The sequence below is a fragment of the Corythoichthys intestinalis genome, chromosome 3, assembly GCF_030265065.1.
Source record: "Corythoichthys intestinalis isolate RoL2023-P3 chromosome 3, ASM3026506v1, whole genome shotgun sequence".
NCBI classification, from domain to species: domain Eukaryota; kingdom Metazoa; phylum Chordata; class Actinopteri; order Syngnathiformes; family Syngnathidae; genus Corythoichthys; species Corythoichthys intestinalis.
The window spans coordinates 65,816,041-65,838,040 of record NC_080397.1 but is presented as its reverse complement, the minus strand read 5'-3'; the positions used below and the strand labels follow the sequence as shown (position 1 = coordinate 65,838,040).

Here is a 22,000-nt window from a genome sequence, read left to right as displayed (position 1 = left end):
TCTTGGTACACAGTTGCATTTACTCTGGACTTGATGAAACACAGTGGACCAACACCAGCAGCTGACATGGCTCCCCAAACCATTGCTGACTGTGGGAACTTCACACTGGATTTCAAGCAACTTGGATTTTGCTCCTCTCCAGCCTTTCTCCAGACTCTGGCGCCTTGACTTCCAAATGAAATGCAAAACTTGCTTTCGTCTGAAAAGAGGACTTTGGACCACTCTGCAACTGTCCAGTGCTTCTTCTCCATAGCCCAAGTCAGACGCTTCTTCCGTTGTCTTGAGTTCAGAAGTGGCTTGACCATGGGAATACGGCTATTGTAGCCCATTTCCCGGACACGTCTGTGAACTGTGGCTTTTGATACCTGGACTCCAGCTTCAGCCCACTGTCTTTGAAGCTCCCCCAAATTCTGGAAGCGGCTCTTCTTCACAACTTTGTTAAGGCTGCGGTCATCTCTCTTGGTTGTGCAGCGTTTCCGGCCACATTTTTCCCTTCCAACAGACTTTTTGTGGATATGCTTTGAAACTGCACTCTGTGAACAGCCTGCTCTTTGAGAAATTTCTTTTTGTGTCTTACCCTCCTGATGGAGGTTATCAATGATGGTCCTCTGGACAGCAGTCAGATCAGCAGTCTTCCCCATACTTGTGATTTAGTTTACTGAACCAAGCTGAGTGTTTTTAAGGCTCAAGAAACCCTCGCAGGTGTTTCGAGTTAATTAGATGATTCAGGTGATTAGTTGAATAGCCTACTTGTATACTTTTTCATGATATTCTAATATTTTGAGATAGGATTTTTGAGTTTTCTTAAGCTGTAAGCCAAAATCAGCAATATTAAAATAATAAAAGGCTTGAAATAGTTCAGTTGATGTGTAATGAATCCAGAATGTATGACATTTTTGTTTTTTTAATTGCATTACAGAAAGTAAATAACTTTATCACAATATTCTAATTATCTGAGACAGTCCTGTATACAATAAACATTTACATCTGTTATATTTGTGCGTCTGTCCTGTCAGTGGATTTGACATTTTAATCTCTTCGAGTTGGCAGAAAAAACGCAAGTTTTCTCAATGTTTAAATAGTCTACATATTTCTATGATTATTATAAATGCATTTACACAACGAAATAACACTGGAAAAATTCGTTAAATATATTTCTTGTATGAGAGCAAAGCTCCGCATTCGTTTACATTCAGCGATTTCAACAATCAATTTGAACCGTTTCCATACCCCACTCCAAATCGCACCGCATACAGTGTTCTTACATAGATATTCAGCATCACCGATGGAATGCATATATTGTCCCTGGCGAAAGAGCGCACGGACAGGCACACAATCTGCGCGGTTGTGAGGGCCTGACTTCGGCGGGTTACATTAGTTATGTCCGACTCGATCAGCTGGCACAGGTAACGTAGTCCCTCAGCTGAAAATCTATATCTTTCGTGGAGTACATCGTCCGGGTACGCCAGCGGATTCTGGCGGTCCCGAAATACCCGTGCCCTCCGGAGAGAGCCCCTCACAATCCGCGCGCCAATGTCGTATGGGTCGTCCAAGTACACTGTCATTGTCAGGAGGACACGTCCGCGGAGGAGTGCTGTTTAAATAGAGCGTGGTTAATTGGAATCCTGATGTTAAGCAAGATCTAACTCTGACACGACCAGGTTTGGCGTGTGGCTTGTGTTGCCACGGCAACACTTCTCCGTTCCAACATATCCACCTTTCGTAGTCTCGCATAGCCGCGAACTTACGTCGCACGTGATAAAGTTACTCTCAAAGTTACCCTGCTAAGCCAGAAAACCGGCTTCGTAGTATAGGCCACAGGTCTCCAAAACAATTAAAAAGGTCTGTGGCCTATACTGCGAACGGAGTTCAACCTGCCCAGAAGTAATCCTGCTTACCAGCGGGTAACCGGAGTTGACAAAATCTGGTTATCTAGTTTGTGGTCAATCGGTGCTACGACGCCGATTATGAGGTTGATTAGTCGAACCTATGTCAACCCAGTCAGAGTTACTTCGCGTTCACATAAAAGGGGGCGGAGACCAGAGTCAAACACTACTTGTGACGATGGCACTGGCACCTTACGTCACGGAGGAGGAATGCGCGATAATCATGCGGAGTTATGAGGGATTAAAATCCACCCTCACTGCGAAATCCGACACCGCTTCAGCGAGTAGAGCGCGACTCATGGTCTGTTGACAGCGAATTACAGATCGCGTGATTTGTGAATGCGTCAATATGCCAGTTTACTCATGTCCATGAAAAGAAATAAAGCCTGCTGTCAGGACAGTAAAATAAGATTTGGTACGTTAACTGTAAGAAATAATTTATTGTGCATTACCACATGAAGGAGGATGATTGTATGTTTAGTCCCATTGACTGTATGAATATGTATGTCCTTTGAACATCTTCAGAGCAGAGGTTAGATCGGACTTAAAAAAATCCAGCCCGACCCGATCCGTGCCGGTCAATTAACTTGATTTGCAGGCCCAAGCCCTAAACCCTCCCGCAATTTCATGTTATATTTGCGAGGTCTTATGAGAAGAAGGAAATGCTGTAATGCGATGCGTGGTTGCGATTTGTGTGATCACTAGAGGTGGGAATCTTTGGGCAACTAACGATTTGATTACGATTACGGGACTCCGATTTAAATCGATTATTGATGCCCCTCCCCACATTCTTTTTTTAAAAATGTTTTGTGTATTTATTTCAAAAATTGAACAAAAATCCTCTCAGGCTTGAATAAAAAAAGGACTATTTCAGTATCAAGTTAACAGTTCAAAACAGTAAATAAAATACTCAAGTCCCCATTCTGTGTCAGCAGCTTTAAAGGCCAAATGTGAACTAAGGTTGGCCAACCATGTTTTTGAATAATATCAATGGCTAAACAATCATAAGCATATTTTCATTATTTTTTTTAACGCAACCCTTCCAGATTCTTTGTTTAACCCATAGCAACGCCCTTGACAACGAAAATGCTTTTCTTCGGCAATCTTCGGAAATTACGTCACACCTAGACATGCCAGGGAAGTCCACCATAGAAAAGTATTGTTTGTTGCATTGCTTCTCGGTAAGATGCCACGGCGGTGTGTGGTGATGTTTTGTTTTCACTCAAACGAAAAGTTGTATGAGTGGCCAAAGGATAGCAGGGCACGTAAATGGACATCTTTCGTTCGCACGAAGCGAATGAATTTCATGCCATCATCGAGTAGTGTTCTCTGCTGCAAACACTTGGAAGATGCCTGCTTCCTTAACCGGTCTCCCTTTGATCAAGGATTTGCCAAAAAGTGTGATTTTTGGATAGATGACTGATGACTTTGTCAAAGCAGAGCTGCCAACTGTTGTGGAATGAACAGTATAAGCTAGCGACGTTAGCCGAGGCTATCCCCGATCATAGCTGTTGTTGCGTTCGCTAGGTTAAGCGTGTTTAAATTGTGCGTCATCTACGATCTTGTCCAAAAAGGGTTAATCCACTGTCAATCGGGAAAGGGGTGTGGATGTGCACTCAAGCGGGTCGGTGTCGCGGTAATTCACGGTCACGTTGCAGTAAGAGACATACACCGCTGGTGAGTTTGTTTATTTTTTTATATATCTGTATTTGTATTATGTATATCCACCTTCATGCTTCAAGCATTGCATTACATTTGTACGGTTCCGCCGTTTCTTTCACGGTGATCGTTTTGAAGCCTTCTAGTTTATGGCATGCTTCGCGAGAGCCGCTGACAGGTGACAAGTGTTGCTTTTAATGTCTGGCAGCGAATCAGCGAGCGCCCAGGCCACGCAGTGAATCATGGGAAATGTAGTCTCGGGACAACACTGAAGTGGTGCTATGTAATCTGTTCGCTTGTGTGAAAAAACTACGTTTCCGCACGCCATTAGACGCCACTTTGTTTTCTTATTGTTCCCACAATAAAGTGGCGACTGTGATATAGTGGATTTTATTTAGTTGTAATATGGGAGTTCACCAGTAGAGTGTACGCATGTCATTTAGATGTGTTTTTGTATTCTTTCCCCCCAACGTTTTTATATTATTATTTTATATGCACGAGAGCTGCCGGATCTGCCAAAATGAACTTGAAGTCTGATTATTATTTTTTTAACAATGTCATCAGATAGACAAAAACATAAAATTATGAGCAAATATCTGCATCTTCAAATAAGGAAAATAATAGCAGCCTATATCTTACCAATGTTGTAATCTCGATGGGTCTTGTATCCATTCCATGTCAGGAAGTCTAGGCACATTGTTTGTATCATGATTAGCGTCTGGCTAATAACATGAAATTCCAATCTCCTCTTCTTCCTCCAACTCTTCAAAAACTTGGATCTCCTCCCTTGCCCTTGATCTATCGCTTATATCGCTGTTTGAATCATTGTTTGAAGGGCTTTGTATGGCGGCCGTATCTATGGAGGTGCCATCGCGTTCCCGGTGTGACGTATCACTTCCGGGTTCGTCCCCTTTCAGGTTCGAACTTCGGAAACGCGATTATTTTGTCAAATATACAACATATAAATTATTTTTTCATGCTTAATTTGTTGGACAATGTTTAATTACTTTACTTGTGACCCTATTTGGCATGTGAAGAAATTACTTCACATTAATGCTTTAAACTACATTCAATTACGGTAATTTAATTTTGTGAATCAACTGTTAAAGTTGTTAAAATTGCGCCCGTTATTCCATAATTTCCCTCATGTCTACTTTCGACATGTGAAAGTTTTAAAACCGTTTCATCATTTAAAGATAGATTCAAGTCAAGATTTTGCCGATTTAGGGGTATTTTAAATAAAAAGTAATTAGGTTCTCTACAACAGAGCCTTCTAGTGAAGTCTGCTTTAAGATGGCGCCTGTTTACTAGTGTGGGAAAGTCTGTCATTTCAAATCTAGTCTAAATATATGTGATCTCTACCATAGCCGTATGTTTGCAGCAACTAGCAACTTGACACTGTTTGTAGCGGCTGACGGCCGCAGCCAGGTATTATTGTTTTTTTTAGTGATGGCCAAATGAAGCCTCATGAAGCAATGGAGCTTTGCAGCCAATTGGTTTGCACATGTAGCAAAGCTTCATGGTGCTTCATTTACTCTATGGCGCCATCAAGTGGTCTAGAAGCCCAAGAGGTCAACATTGTTAAGAATTCAATGGTTATTTGATTATGACAAAGATATGAATGTGCTTATGTTAGTAATTCAGTGTGTGAACAAAATACAACAAGTGGTAAGGCTAATTTGTTATTCATTTTCGTTGAGAAATAATAGCTTTTCCACAGGCTTTCAACGGTTTCTTTTTTTGGACAATATTTCACCAGCTTTAGAAAATATTCTTTCACAAGGCACAGATGAAGCTGGGGTGCAGAGAAATGTGAGTGCCAGTTTATATAAATTTGGGTGGGTATTCTTTATGCCTCCCAGTACACTAATGGATTTTTCATTCTGTTGATGTTTGGTTCAGATTGGTACACACACACACTCACATTTATATTAAAGTAGTTTTCCTTATTGAAAGCAATCAAATCAAAATGTTCCCATACAGGGGATGATCGCTTTTTTACGTGCAGGTTCCATCGCAAGCAAAGGACAAGGCTCGAAAAAAGCTTGCACTGGTTGCGCTGTTGCGCATAGATGGAACAAGTACAGGAGCCCGAAATCCACAAAATGTGAAATAACAGGCGGTCGCCATTGCATTTTGCGACCAATTTTTACTTAGTCTGTACCGTTTTTGCAATGCGCGCCAAACGTCGGATCACTTCCGAAGCGCTCACAAGATTCAGCCGGCCGGGGAGGCTTCCCACGTCATCATTTCCAGGTTTTGCCGAAATGACGCGCGCCTCGCTGCAAGCTTCGTGGAAACGCCCCTCCCATTACTCGACACAAGCCTCGGAACCTCGGCCCATTTCGTCCCATCACTAGGTTTTTTTACCTAGCGGCATTAGCTGCACATGATATTTACTCTCGGTCCATTCCTCGTTGCGTCCCGAAGACCGCGCTGAGGTGCTGCGTTGTCAAACGCAAATAGTGGGAGGATGCTGCTCTTGTCCCCAAGAATGCCGTCTAATAATTCATAAAAGTGAATGAGTGACTATATAATATATATATGTATTAGGGTGACCATATTTTGATTTCCAAAAAGAGGACACTCAGCCCGGCCTCAAGATACTTGAATTGTACTCGAAGTTCACTCAAAGACGCCTATATCACTTTAATATATTTAAAGTGTGCCCCCTCACTCTGGATGGAAAAATGCATTTTGAAAAAAAATAAATAAATAATGACAAATATATATATATATATATATATATATGGACTGTCTCAGGAAATTAGAATATTGTGTATTCCAATTTTATGAGCCAGTCCTGTATGTTGGTGCTATCGTCAACTGGATGTACAGTATATATATATATATATATATATATATATATATATATATATATATATATATATATATATATATATATATATATATATATATATATATATATATATATATATATATATATACTGGACTGTCTCAGAAAATTAGAATACACAATATTCTAATTTTCTGAGACAGTCCTGTATATTGTTCTATGTAAAGGACGTCAGCCAAGGTCGGCCCCCCACATTTTTACCACGCCAAATCTGGTCCCCTTTGCAAAAAGTTTGGACACCCCTGCTTTAAATGGTGGATTAATGTACAGGACTGTCTCAGAAAATTAGAATATTGTGTATTCTAATTTTCTGAGACAGTCCAGTATATATATATATATTAGGAGTGGGAACCTCAGGGCACCTCACGATACGATACGATTCGCGATACAAGGCTCACGATAACGATTATATCACGATACAGCGATTATCTATATATTGGTCAGAAATTGGATACATGACATTCTACGATACAACTGTTGAAACGAAAAAAGAAAAAAAAAAGTATTTAAAAATAGAAAAAATACTGTTTAAGTCATTTATTAAACAGTGACACCTTTTCTGTGTAACATTGCTGTAAAATATAAATCTACTGCAAATTGTGCCCCTGCACATATAGAGGAAACCAACCACGACCACTGATATCGCTTGGAAAGATCATGAAGAATGGCACCCTTAATTTCTTTAAAGTTTTAAATCTTTAAATAAATAAATAAATAAATTAAAAGTGCCGTAGGTGTCAGCAGTTGAGCTTGGAGTGGGGCAATGATAAAATTGTTGGGTCTTTTCTTCGTATATGACCTTGGTTGCTTGGTTTGAGCACTTCCGCTATCTGCTTCAGCATTTAAGATGTCAGACTTGCTCAGTCAGTCTTCCTCACCTTAAAAACAACAAAATATTAAATATTAGCTACTTCATAGTGTTTGAGTTGAAATCCTGATTTTTTTTGTGTTGGAAGTATTGAATTTAAAAAAATATGAATTGAATGTATAGAAATGAAAAATTAAATAATTACCTATTTTTAATATGTAGGCTACATCAATAATTACCTATTTTTAATATGTAGGCTACATTAATTATCATGCACATCACTTTATATATCTTGGAACCTATTCAAACCATTTTTATAGCTTATTGTATCAAAATGACAGTAATAACAGTGTAGTAAACTAGATGGAAATTGGTTCTCAAATAAATCGGTAAATTCATGTGGGCTTGTTTGATATTCATTTTCATCCAGTTTAGGGTCCTGGTTTATTTTATATCATTCAACACCAAATGTCATCAAAATAATACATGTAAATTAAAAAGTCAATTACATTGCAAAACTTTCTCACCTCAAGTGATGAAAGCGAAGCTCACAAACTCCGGTGTCTACCACGTCACCAGCTCCCAGTGAAACTTATTTTTCTTAGACAATTCTTGCATACAGCAAAGTCCTTGTTCACCTTACTTCCTTTCTTGTTGGTGTAAAATCTAAAGTGTGTCCCCATGTGTGATTTGTAGCAATATTTTTCTCATTTTTTCCTCCACCGTTCTCACGGAGCTTTTTTTATTTTTTCAACCCACTTGGAGCTTCTTCTCTAGACAACTTGTGCGCACTTTACCCTCACCGCCACTCCCGAGCGCCCCTAGTGGACCGCCAAGGAATTGCTCAACAAGCATTGAGCAGTTTACAGCATCCATACTCCATTGTATGGCCAATATGTTAAATAAAAGTATCGATTCTTGGCGGGAGCATATCGATAACCCATCGGGTTGCAAAATATCGCGATATATCGCTGTATCGAGATATTGTCACACTCTTAATATATATATATATATATATATATATATATATATATATATATATATATATATATATATATATATTTATATACATATATATATACTGTACATCCAGTTGACGATAGCACCAACATACAGGACTGGCTCATAAAATTGGAATACACAATATTCTAATTTCCTGAGACAGTCCAGTATATATGGCGGAAAACACTCAGGTGACTTGAAGTTCCGCTCTGAGACCCCCAATTTAGCCAACTTTCAAAATTGTCCGATATGCATGTGTAATACATCATTGGAAAGCTTAAAATCTCAATTTTCTGAGAGAAAAAAAAATTGAGCAGGAGGGCATTTTTTTAAAAAATATATTTTTTAAACAGCAAAACCCTATCTGGAGGTGAGAGCACGCGAGAACAGGATTACAGACGCCATGACTTTGACAAGATATTCTTGCGTACCTACTTTGTTTCGATCCAAAAACTGCATGTAGCATGTATCACTGAGTGTCAAGACACAGCTGTGAATGGCCAAAGCTGGATTTTTGAGGGATTTTATGGGTGAAACATGGTGATATAACAAGGGTCGCGATGCAGAAATCGCAGACATCAAGGAGTGGTCGAGATTTTCATTTTCATATATTTACCCTTTTAAACGTTTTTTTTCAACTTTTTAATGTTTGGATCAATTATTTATCATCTAACATATCGGAGAAAATGCGACAATAACAAAAAAAAATACAATTAAGCGATAGTTATGAGGTAGATATCCATGACTTTTTTACAGACGCCATTTTTTTCATTGTGACAATTTGTTTAAAAGTTAAAATATGTGAGTGAATAATTTTTTAAACTCGTTTTCTTTTTTTAAACGAAATATGAGACATCAATGAATGATTCAAAGCTAAAAACGACAGACATTTTGAATAATAAATATAATCACCTTTGTTTTATGGCTGGGTTGAAACAAAAGCGGTTGCGCGACGTCTGTAAATGGGGGTTTTCAGGGTAAAACGGACAAATAAAAATAGTTTGGGGGCTTAATGTCCCATGAATCTGCTATGGCGGCATATAGACATATTGTTCTATCAAGCACAACAGTTGTTTTAGCTTAAAATACAACAGTTTCTTTTAAAGAGGAGTGCAAGAGCAGACACTGCTTTTTTAGTCTTGTCTGTGTTTTACGCCATATGTAAAATAAAATTCAGACCCATGGAAATGTAGTCCAGTCAAAGAACATACACACAGTAGGCTATGTGCCAACTAAACATTTTATAAATTACTATAGCGACAATTGTCCTTGACAAATTGTTATTCCCATTCAATTGATATTCCCATTCAATGTTCTAGATTGCACTCAAACAATAACCCAAAAAAACTGACAAACTATTCAACCAGCATTTACCCAAACGTAGCAGTTCAAAACTACATTTCCCATAATGCCTAGCGTGGTTTAGCTTACTCATAGTTAGCTGAGGCAAAAATCAAACTTTGCTATAAAAGTTTAAAATCATCGTCAGTGCAACGATGCGACACCAAACGGGATTTTACAGTCTAAGCTCCAACAGAAGTCAACAGTTGCCATTAAATACGTATTTATCGTAAAAAAAACTTAACAACTGGGCAGCCGTTGTGGCCAAATCGTCAACCCAGTAGATGGCGGTAATGCCTCATGATAGAGGTAAACTGCCAACAAAAACAAGAACTACTCCTTCCCTCCCTTCTAGTAGGAGCCATGTCAACAGCTGCTGCTACCCAGCGGCCGGAGGGATTCTCTTCAAATTGGTCCTGTGAAAAATCATAAAAAACGGACATTTTTATGAATTTATAAAAGCCGCCCGGACCACGAGGATACTACGGGAAAGTAGGACTTGACCGGGCAAAAGAGGACATTTGGTCACCCTAATATATATATATATATACAGGACTGTCTCATAAAATTAGAATACACAATATTCTAATTTTCTGAGACAGTCCAGTATATATACATTCACCATACGGTACATAAGGACTGTATTTGTTTATTATAACAATAAATCAACAAGATGGCATTAACAGTATTAACATTCTGTTAAAGCGATCCATGGATAGAAAGACTTGTAGTTCTGAAAAGAAAAATGTGAGTACAATTTATAGAAATGTTATATTAAAACCCCTCTTAATGTTTTCGTTTTAATAAAATTAGTAAAATTCTCAAACAAAAAAATAAACTAGTAACTCGCCATTGTTGATGTCAATAATTACACAATGCTCATGGTGCTGAAACCCTTAAAATCAGTCGCACCCAAGCGCCAACAGAGGGCGACTGATTTTAAGGGTTTCAACACCTAACCCTAACCCTAAACACAAGTAACAAATGGACATGACACTGTGCTGTCATTTGAATCTGTCTGAGCGGGGCATGTGCGTCAAATGCGTCAAATATTTTACCGTGATTAATTGAAAAAATGAATTACTGCCTGTTAACGTGATAACTTTGACAGCCCTAAAATATATTTCCTGTATGAGAGCGAAGCTCCACATTCGTTTACATTCAGCGAAGCAGACAGGTTTCTGAATAGCATTTTCAACAATCAACTTCAAGCCTTTCCATACCCCACTCGGAATCGCACGGCATACGTGCAGTGTTCTTACTCAGATATTCAGGATCACCGATGGAATACATACAGTGGGGCAAATAAGTATTTAGTCAACCACCAATTGTGCAAGTTCTCCTACTTGAAAATATTAGACAGGCCTGTAATTGTCAACATGGGTAAACCTCAACCATGAGGGACAGAATGTGGGGAAAAAAAAACAGAAAATCACATTGTTTGATTTTTTAAAATAATTTATTTGCAAATCATGGTGGACAATAAATATTTGGTCAATACCAAAAGTTCATCTCAATACTTTGTTATTTACCCTTTGTTGGCAATAACAGAGGCCAAACGTTTTCTGTAACTCTTCAAAAGCTTTTCACACACTGTTGCTAGTATTTTGGCCCATTCCTCCATGCAGATCTCTTCTAGAGTAGTGATGTTTTGGGGCTGTCGTTGGGCAACACGGACTTTCAACTCCCTCCACAGATTTTCTATCGGGTTGAGATCTGGAGACTGGCTAGGCCACTCCAGGACCTTGAAATAATTCTTACGAAGCCACTCCTTTGTTATCCTGGCTGTGTGTTTGGGATCATTTGTCATGCTGAAAGACCCAGCCACGTCTCATCTTCAATGCACTTGCTGATGGAAGGAGATTTTCACTCAAAATCTCGCGATACATGGCCCCATTCATTCTTCCTTTACACAGATCAGTCGTCCTGGTCCCTTTGCAGAAAAACAGCCTCAAAGCATGATGTTTCCACCCCCATGCTTCACAGTGGGTATGGTGTTCTTCGGATGCAATTCAGTATTCTTTCTCCTCCAAACACGAGAACCCGTGTTTCTACCAAAAAGTTCTATTTTGGTTTCATCTGACCATAACACATTCTACCAGTCCTCTTCTGGATCATCTAAATGCTCTCTAGCGAACCGCAGACGGGCCTGGACGTCTACTGGCTTCAGCAGGGGGACACATCTGGCAGTGCAGGATTTTAGTCCCTGGCGGCGCATTGTGTTACTGATAGTAGCCTTTGTTACTGTTGTCCCAGCTCTCTGTATGTCATTCGCTAGGTTCCCCCGTGTGGTTCTGGGATTTTTGCTCACAGTTCTTGTTATCATTTTGACGCCACGGGGTGAGATCTTGCATGGAGCCCCAGATGGAGGGAGATTATCAGTGGTCTTGTATGTCTTCCATTTTCTAATAACTGCTCCCACAGTTGATTTCTTAACACCAAGCGTTTTACCTATTGCAGATTCAGTCTTCCCAGCTTGCTGCAGGTCTACAATTTTGTTTCTGGTGTCCTTCGACAGCTCTTTGGTCTTGGCCACAGTGGAGTTTGGAGTGTGACTGACTGAGGTTAGACTAGAAAAAAGACCTCTTTGGCAGCCAGAAATCTTGCTTGTTTGTAGGTGACCATATACTTATTTTCCACTCTAATTTGCAAATAAATTCTTTAAAAATCAAACATTGTGATTTACTTGTTTATTTTTTCCATATTCTGTCTCTCATGGTTGAGGTTTACCCATGTTGACAATTACAGGCCTCTAATCTTTTCAAGTAGGAGAACTTGCACAATTGGTGGTTGACTAAATACTTATTTGCCCCACTGTATATAAAACTAGATGCGAAATGACAGACTCGGCGGCATTAGCATATTTACAGTGCCTTGCAAAAGTATTCGGCCCCCTTGAATCTTGCAACCTTTCGCCACATTTCAGGCTTCAAACATAAAGATATGAAATTTAATTTTTTTGTCAAGAATCAACAACAAGTAGGACACAATTGTGAAGTGGAACAACATTTATTGGATAATTCAAACTTTTTTAACAAATAAAAAACTGAAAAGTGGGGCGTGCAATATTATTCGGCCCCTTTACTTTCAGTGCAGCAAACTCACTCCAGAAGTTCAGTGACGATCTCTGAATGATCCAATGTTGTCCTAAATGACCGATGATGATAAATAGAATCCACCTGTGTGTAATCAAGTCTCCGTATAAATGCACCTGCTCTGTGATAGTCTCAGGGTTCTGTTTAAAGTGCAGAGAGCATTATGAAAACCAAGGAACACACCAGGCAGGTCCGAGATACTGTTGTGGAGAAGTTTAAAGCCGGATTTGGATACAAAAAGATTTCCCAAGCTTTAAACATCTCAAGGAGCACTGTGCAAGCCATCATATTGAAATGGAAGGAGCATCAGATCACTGCAAATCTACCAAGACCCGGCCGTCCTTCCAAACTTTCTTCTCAAACAAGGAGAAAACTGATCAGAGATGCAGCCAAGAGGCCCATGATCACTCTGGATGAACTGCAGAGATCTACAGCTGAGGTGGGAGAGTGTGTCCATAGGACAACAATCAGTCGTACACTGCACAAATCTGGCCTTTATGGAAGAGTGGCAAGAAGAAAGCCATTTCTCAAAGATATCCATAAAAAGTTTCGTTTAAAGTTTGCCACAAGCCACCTGGGAGACACACCAAACATGTGGAAGAAGGTGCTCTGGTCAGATGAAACCAAAATTGAACTTTTTGGCCACAATGCAAAACGATATGTTTGGCGTAAAAGCAACACAGCTCATCACCCTGAACACACCATCCCCACTGTCAAACATGGTGGTGGCAGCATCATGGTTTGGGCCTGCTTTTCTTCAGCAAGGACAGGGAAGATGGTTAAAATTGACGGGAAGATGGATGCAGCCAAATACAGGAACATTCTGGAAGAAAACCTGTTGATATCTGCACAAGACCTGAGACTGGGACGGAGATTTATCTTCCGACAGGACAATGATCCAAAACATAAAGCCAAATCTACAATGGAATGGTTCAAAAATAAACGTATCCAGGTGTTAGAATGGCCAAGTCAAAGTCCAGACCTGAATCCAATCGAGAATCTGTGGAAAGAGCTGAAGACTGCTGTTCACAAACACTCTCCATCCAACCTCACTGAGCTCGAGCTGTTTTGCAAGGAAGAATGGGCAAGAATGTCAGTCTCTCGATGTGCAAAACTGATAGAAACATACCCCAAGCGACTTGCAGCTGTAACTGGAGCAAAAGGTGGCGCTGCAAAGTATTAACGCAATGGGGGCCGAATAATATTGCACGCCCCACTTTTCAGTTTTTTATTTGTTAAAAAAGTTTAAATTAGGCAATAAATTTTGTTCCACTTCACGATTGTATCCCACTTGTTGTTGATTCTTGACAAAAAAATTAAAATTTTATATCTTTATGTTTGAAGCCTGAAATGAGGCGAAAGGTTGCAAGGTTCAAGGGGGCCGAATACTTTTGCAAGGCACTGTATAGAGAACTAGATGCGAAATGACAGATTTGCCGGCGTTCATAAACTTCTCTGGAAGGCTCTGTCTAAAATACTCCTAAATTGGCAAAATCTTGACTTGAATCTATCCTTAAATGATAAAGCAGTTTTAAAACTTTCACATGTCGAAAGTAGACAATAGGGAAATTATGGAATAACGGGAGCAATTTTAAAAACTAACAGTTGATTCACATCATTAAATAGTTTAAAGCTGCCAATACAGACTGGGTACTTGAGATTTTTTTTATTAATGTTTTGAACTGTTAACATGATACTTAAATAGTAATTTGTTTGATAAGCCTGAGAGAATTTTTGTACAATTTTGGAACTAATGTACGAAACATTAAAAGCATCAAATAGCTGCGGGGGGGGGGGGCATCATTAATCAATTTATAATCAAATTCTTGCCTCTGAATCATAATTGAATCGTTAGGTGCCCCAAGATTCCCACCTCTATTCACCATGGTGGCAAAATGTTCTCTAGTACCTAGCTGTGACCTCGGAGGCCTCGCCCTCATTGTCCTTGTCTTCATCTTTCTTCTTGCCCATCTGCAGCGGCTGCGAGATGATGTCATCGGTGAAAGAACCAAAGTAGGATTTGATGTACTGAGGAGAAGGCATCATCCACCCTCGTTTCTAGAACCCAAAGAAAGGTTTTACTATTTGTTTTTGTAGAACAACGTGGACGTTAATATCTAAAGTACACACCTTATTTCCCATAGGGAACTTCATGCGCTCCTCGTTCAGCTCGTCCTCCGGGATAGACTGAGCGATGCTATCTGACAGAAGTAACGCAACAACCGTTAACATACCTGTCAAGTTGTACGGTTTCGGCGTAATTTGTACAAGTGAGCACTGATTTTTAAATGTGTACACCGTACGTTCAAAATCTGTACATTTTTCTTGCATTACGTGTTTTTTTTTCCCTCCGGATTTTGTCACCGTTTCGGCAGCGAGACAATGTGCGTTACTATGCGTTACTACATTGGTTGAAAGACGTGAGAAAAGTCAGAGACACGGAGAGAGTAGAGTGTTTGATGTGACACTGTAGCAAACGCGATGCTAGTCTAGATGGCTCCAATAGTTCCTGACTGTAGCCGACAGCCTACAAATCACATGCATATAGACCTACATGCGAAATGACAGACTCGGCGGTGTTAGTTCTCAGGAAGGCTTTGTTGTAGTGAACCTTCCTAGCGAACCTAAGTAACTTCTTATCTAAAATACCCCTAAATCGGCAAAATCTTGACTAGAATCTATCTTTAAATGATGAAACAGTTTTAAAACTTTCACATGTCGAAAGTAGACAGAAGGGAACTAATGCAAAAACGGGAGCAATTTTAACAACTTTTACAGTTGATTCACAACATTAAAGACTTCCAACTATAGGAAAGGTTACTGTGTTTTTTGTTTTTTGAAAAAATGAGAAAAAAAAAAAAAAGAAACGTAACACCAGTTACTTTGCCAAGTAACTAATTACTCTTACATTCAGGTAACTGAGTTACTAACAATTACTTTTTGGGAGAAGTCATTTGTAACTGTAATTAATTACTTTTGAAAAGTAAGATTAACAACATTGGTCATATAGATGAAGTCTGCAAAATGAAAAGTGACGAAAGCGGAGATTTTGTTTTCAGGGTCCCCCCAGGATTGATAAATCTAAATTCAAGACTTAAGATCTTTTATAATGCCATTTCAACTGAAAATTAATACTTTTCTTGCACCCATTATTTGGATAATATTGAATCATATTAAAAAAATAAAGCACTGAACATCAAATTTAACCTCTATTACTAAGTGTGTTTGACAAAAGAATGCACATTTATTGAAGGTACAATTAAAACACATTTAAATATAAGATCTTTCAGAATTTTTTCCCCCCAGGATAAAATGGATTTTACACTATTATTGTAAAGCAACTTCAGAAATTACATTTGCAATACAACAGGTTTCCCTTTTAAGAGGACCTAGTCAAGGTGGTAGGTAAGGGATTGTCAAGTTGGTCACCTTAACTGTAAAGTGATTGCAATTGGCAGTGAAAGTTGAAAAAACAGCCACTAAATGGCAGTAGTTTACCATTAATTACCACAAAACAAAAAAGCTACACATGACCATTAATCGTTTTTTTCTAATCACATTACAAGAAGTATACAAAACACATGTTTATCCTTTGTTAGCAATTGAAGACATTTCTTTTAATCAGATAAAGAAAATCCATACTCTTATTCAATCAAGAAAAACATTTAAATATACCAGGAGGTGTTTTAATATCACCTACATTATAATTTGCCTATCACCATGCCATGTTATTCAGATCAACGTTACCCTGCATTCTTTCCAATAATAGTGTCAACCGTGCTTGTATATCTGAGGGTGATGGTGGATCTACGACTCCGGTTTATCCATGCTAAGGCTAGTGCACCTGCCAATACCCCATTGAACATGGCTAACTCTTGAGTTAAAACTGCGAAATTCACTTTCATTCGAAAGGCAAACCGTGCAGAAATACATTATTGCATCTAACACATTTTAATTGGAGAAATTGGCAACTTACTTTGAAATGTTAAGCAGGTTCACTGCCTTTGCATGACCCATATACTGCGACCCAAAGTGTCTGGATGCGACTTGGTCGCCGATCCAATACCTCACATGCTGGTCCAACTGTTTGGACTTGGTTGTCTTGTTGAGGCTTTCGTCGAACATAACAACTCAGGCATCTGAGCAGTTCCTTGCATTATCACACAGTACTGTGCGATTGCCTGCTGTTGTGATGTTGATGCTAATAATCAGAGGTTGCGCTAGACTTTTTCGTTGTCTGTCATTTTGACTGACAGGGTCATAAAAATCCGGTCATAATCTATTTTTACCCATCACTTAAATTTTTTAAATGATAATAATGACATATTCAATTGCAGTGTTGGTCAAAAGCGGTGCGTTACTTACTCAACTCTGAATAAATTGAAGAAACTACCAGCCATGTTGTGTCTACTCTCTGCTCTGTTGATTTGTCATCCAAGACTCGGGGTGCGTTCAGGTTTGAGAATAGCGCACGTACTTCTGACTCCAAGCTGTTTGTCCCTGCTCATTCAATTAGGCTACGTTCATACTACAGGTCTTAATGCACAAATCCGATTTTTTTGTCATATCCGGTTTTTTGGCGTGCCCGTTCAGACTGCTTTTGTCCATTGAGACCATTCAAGTATTACGCATGCTCTCTAATTCGCAGTCCGACACGCGCCGGTGCGCAGAAGCATCATAACAAATGACAAGTCATCCGTCATTCCAGGGATATCATATTTTGCTTTTCAAAAGGAGGAGACAAATAACAGACATAAATAACCCCTTTAGGCTTATATTCACAGTTTATATGGATCGATAGCATGCACGCACTGTCCGTGCATGTGACATTCGCATACGGGCAGTTTGCCCCGACTCTCCAAGATGGGCTGCAGCCAGACCCCTCTCCCGACTCTCGGCCGTGTAGGAAATGTTGAAATATAGCTCACATAGAGCAGAGAGAAAACCGATCATTCTCATGCTTATCCTCAACCCATTTTTATTTTTTTATGACTGTTGTCAAGCCCGGCCCTTCCCCAAAAGCCGTGTTCACTGCAAGCTAGGCGCTAATAACGCACAGCTGAAATCGGATTTGGGACACTGGACGGTACAGACCGCCGCGACAGTCTGGAAAAATGTGGCCCAGATCGGATTTGAACCACATACAAAAATGACCCAGATCGGATTTGAAATGGTCAACTTCTATGCGACTTGTCCCGTTCAGACCGTCAAGTTAATGCCTGACTCGAGTCGGAAAAACACGAAAAAATTGGATTCGTGCATAAAGACCTGTAGAATGAACATAGCCTTACACGATGCTCTCCAAAGCTTCCTAACGTTTCCGTGTTTGCTACACCTGGACTTCAGTTTTTTCCATCACCGTTTTAAAAAAACGGTCAACGACGGAAAATATTCGGTTAACACGACCCCTGCTAATGATGCTAACGGCGCGCACGCACGAGGTGCAGTGCATCGTAAAAATTGTACGCGTCATCTTCGTTATGGATTAAAAAAAAAAAAAAAAAAAACTTCGTCACGGATATAATTTAGGTTGCACTGAGATGTTCTTGAAAATTAAAACCACGATGAAAAAATTCCAGACTTACAACAGCTAATTTAATACTTTTCATACCTTTAATAATGGAAAACTAAATTCAATGCTTTTTTAATACTTTTAATAACCCCCAGGTACCCTGATTTTGCCCTTTTGTTGCCCAACAGAGAATGGTCCGAAAAAGAAAAAATATCCAGGAGCAGCAGTTCTGTGGGCGGAAATGCCTTGTTGATGCCAGAGGTCAGAGGAGAATGGCCAGTATGGTTCGAGCTGATAGAAAGGCAACAGTGACTCAAATAACCACCCGTTACAACCAAGGTAGGCAGAAGAGCATCTCTGAACGCACAGTACGTCGAACTTTGAGGCAGATGGGCTACAGCAGCAGAAGACCACGCCGGGTGCCACTCCTTTCAGCTAGGAACAGGAAACTGAGGCTACAATTTGCACAAGCTCATCGAAATGGGACAATAGAAGATTGGAAAAATGTCGCCTGGTCTGATGAGTCTTGAATTCTGCTGTGACATTCGGATGGTAGGGTCAGAATTTGGCGTCAACAACATGAAAGCATGGATCCATCCTGGTTTGTATCATTGTACCATTGTTCATTGATCATGTACCCATTGGTACCAATTGAGCATCGTTGAAACGCCACAGCCTATCTGAATATTGTTGCTGACCATGTCCATCCCTTTATGACCACAATGTTCCCAACTTCTGATGGCTACTTTCAGCAGGATAATGCGCCATGCCATAAAGCTGGAATCATCTCAGACTGGTTTCTTGAACATGACAATGAGTTCACTGTACTCAAATGGCCTCCAAAGTCACCAGATCTCAATCCAATAGAGCATCTTTGGGATGTGTTGGAACGGGAGATTCGCATCATGGATGTGCAGCCGACAAATCTGCACCAACTGTGTGATGCCATTATGTCAATATGGACCAAACTGTCTGAGGAATGCTTCCAGCACCTTGTTGAATCTATGCCACAAAGAATTGAGGTAGTTCTGAAGGCAAAAGGGGGTCCAACCCATTACTAGCACGGTGTACCTAATAAAGTGGCCGGTGAGTTTATATTTTTATTATATTATGTATTAGGATATATGTATATATTTTGCCCAAATGGGAGCGTCCATGATCCTAATAAATTTAATAATGATTTAAAAATATATATAATTATATTAATTATTTTATTAAATAAAAATGCACGTTGATACGACGCACATAAAGGCAACTTCCATTTTAAAAAATCGTTAGAAAGTTGTATGGACTTACAATCCGCTAGCTTGTTGTTTCTTGTTGTCTTCGAAAATTACACTTGTGTGACGGCGCTTCAAGTGTTCGTTCATAGCCGACGTGCTACTGTGGTATGCGAGTTCAGCTTAGCAAAGAGTACACAAAGTGGCACCCTCCATATTTTCCTTGAAATTATTCCATGCTCTGGTTATTCTGGTCCACTTTTTTGGCTTTATGCCGCTTTCACGTGTTACCATCTCTGCCCTTTTTGGAAATTGGCGGTGTTTTCAACTCCTCACCGGCGATTCACTTGGCTCGTTGTCGTCAGTTCGTCTGGGTTCGTCCGATTTCCTCCACAGGAAGGCGGCGGCGTGCATAAAAACGCCGAGAGGCGTCGGATGGCTCTTTATGGATACTTTTATTGACCAAAACAAAAACATGGGGCATGAAGCCACTCAACTCAACTCGCCGATCTCGCTCACTCTCTCTCGCTCGCTCGCCCACTTTCTTCCTCTTTGCTCAATCTGACAACGCCGGTCACGTTAAAATAACAGCGGGCCCCTTGGGGGTGCCAGTAACAACCGCTTGTATCGCGAGCGCCTGCCATTCTAAACTTTATCCGCATGTAATTTTTTTTAACCCGTCATTACCCGTCGATGGTATGTTTTGCCCGTCGACGCATTTACGTCATCGATGACGTCGACTAGTCGGGACAGCTCTAGTCCATTTCATTCCGGAGCATAAAATACCGCGTGTATAATGAAATAAACACGCTTTTTCGTGTCACAAGCACTTTAAAAACAAACAGTAAAAGTTTGGAATTAGAGTTGCTCCGATCCGATATTTGGATCGGATCGAACGCCGATCTATATCTATATATACATTCAACATATGGTACATAAGGACTGTATTTGTTTATTATAACAATAAATCAACAAGATGGCATTAACATTATTAAGATTCTGTTAAAGCGATCCATGGATAGAAAGACTTGTCGTTCTTAAAAGAAAAATGTTAGTACGATTTATAGAAATTTTGTATTAAAACCCCTCTTCATGTTTTCGTTTTAATTAAATTTGTAAAATTTTCAATCAAAAAATAAACTAGTAGCCCGCCATTGTTGATGTCAATAATTACTTTAGGCTCATGGGCGCTGAAGCCTATAAAATTAGTCGCACCCAAGCGCCAGCAGAGGGCGGCAAAACTCCATAAAACACAATTAACAAGTGAGCGTTTCACTGTACTATCATTTAAATCTGTCTGAGCGGCATCTGCGTTAATTGCGTCAAATATTTTAACATGATTAATTTAAAAAATTAATTAACGACCGTTAACGCGATAATTTTTATTATATAATTTTTTTTATAACTGATCCTAAAGGTAGGAGATAAAGTGCAAAGAGAACAGGCCCTAAAATAGAGCCTTGTGGCACCCCACAAGACAGAAGTTTGTGAGGAGGAACATTTCCCAATCATTACCGAGAAGGTCCTATGTTCCAAGTACAATTTAAACCACTGTAGTGCGTTACCACAGATACCTATAAATTGTTCTAAACGAGATACAAGGACTGTGTGGTCAACTGTATCAAATGCTGCTGTGAGGTCTAGTCAAACAAGGATTGCTGGATTTCCATTATCTACAGAAAGGGCAATGTCGTTGCGCACTTTTAACAGTGCTATGTCTGGACCTGAAGCCTGATTGGAACTTGTCAAGGGTGGAGTTTGCCTCTAAAAATGTTTGCAATTGAATTAAAACAACTTTTTCTAAAACTTTAGAAAGGAAACACAAGTGGGAGACGGGTCTAAAATTGGACGGCACAGAGGAGTCAACATTTTTTTTCCGTAAGAAGGAGTCTGACTACAGCCTGTTTGAAGGCAGCTGGGACAGAACCGGAGCTGAGAGATAAAAAGTTACTTAGGTTCGCTAGGAAAGTTCACTGCAACAGAGCCTTTCTGAGAAGTCTACTGCTTTAAGATGTTGGCTGTTTACTAACGCCGCAGAGTCTGTCATTTCGCATGTAGTGCTATATGCATGTGATATGTAGGCGTAGCTTGTAGGCTGTCGGCTACAGTCAGGAAATATTAGAGTCATCTAGCCTAGCATCGCATTTGCTACAGCGTCACAACAAACACTCTTCTCTCTCAGTGTCTCTGACTTTTCTCACGTCATCCAACCAACGTAGTAATGCATAGTAAGGCTCATTGTCTCGTTGCAGAAACGGTGACAAAATCCGAACGGAGAAAAAAACATAATGCACGAAAAACGTCCAGATTTTGAACGTACGGCGTACACATTTAAAAATCAGTGCTCACTAGTACAAATTACGCCGAAACCATACAACTTGACAGGTATGGGCCGATGATTGGTTCTGATCAGAAAAATAGCCAGAAGGATTTGCTGACTGTCCAAGTGAAACTTTTTTCAAAGGACCGATTTCTGAAGTGGTCCGTTTACGCACCGAGAATCACATGATAATAATAAGAATATAATAATTTAACCCCCCCACACACACACACACAATTCACGTAGGTCACCCTTTTTGACCTCAAAACAGCGAATTTCGCCGAAAGGGGAGACATTTTG

General features: G+C 39.8%; 1 protein-coding gene across 6 annotated transcripts in view; it reads right to left on the bottom strand.

Moving 5' to 3' along the window:
- The window catches only part of LOC130913996 (mitochondrial import receptor subunit TOM70-like), a 119,082-nt gene that overhangs the window by 73,525 nt on the left and 23,557 nt on the right, over positions 1-22,000 (bottom strand). For 5 of the 6 annotated variants that reach the window (XM_057833016.1, XM_057833019.1, XM_057833021.1 and 2 more), the window contains 3 exons: positions 14,779-14,849; positions 14,558-14,706; positions 4,185-4,232 (listed from right to left, as the gene is read on the bottom strand). In XM_057833016.1, coding sequence (XP_057688999.1) covers positions 4,185-4,232; positions 14,558-14,706; positions 14,779-14,849 — 268 coding nt within the window. The remainder of the gene's footprint in view (positions 1-4,184; positions 4,233-14,557; positions 14,707-14,778; positions 14,850-22,000) is intronic. The other variant, XM_057833018.1, reaches the window with a different exon arrangement.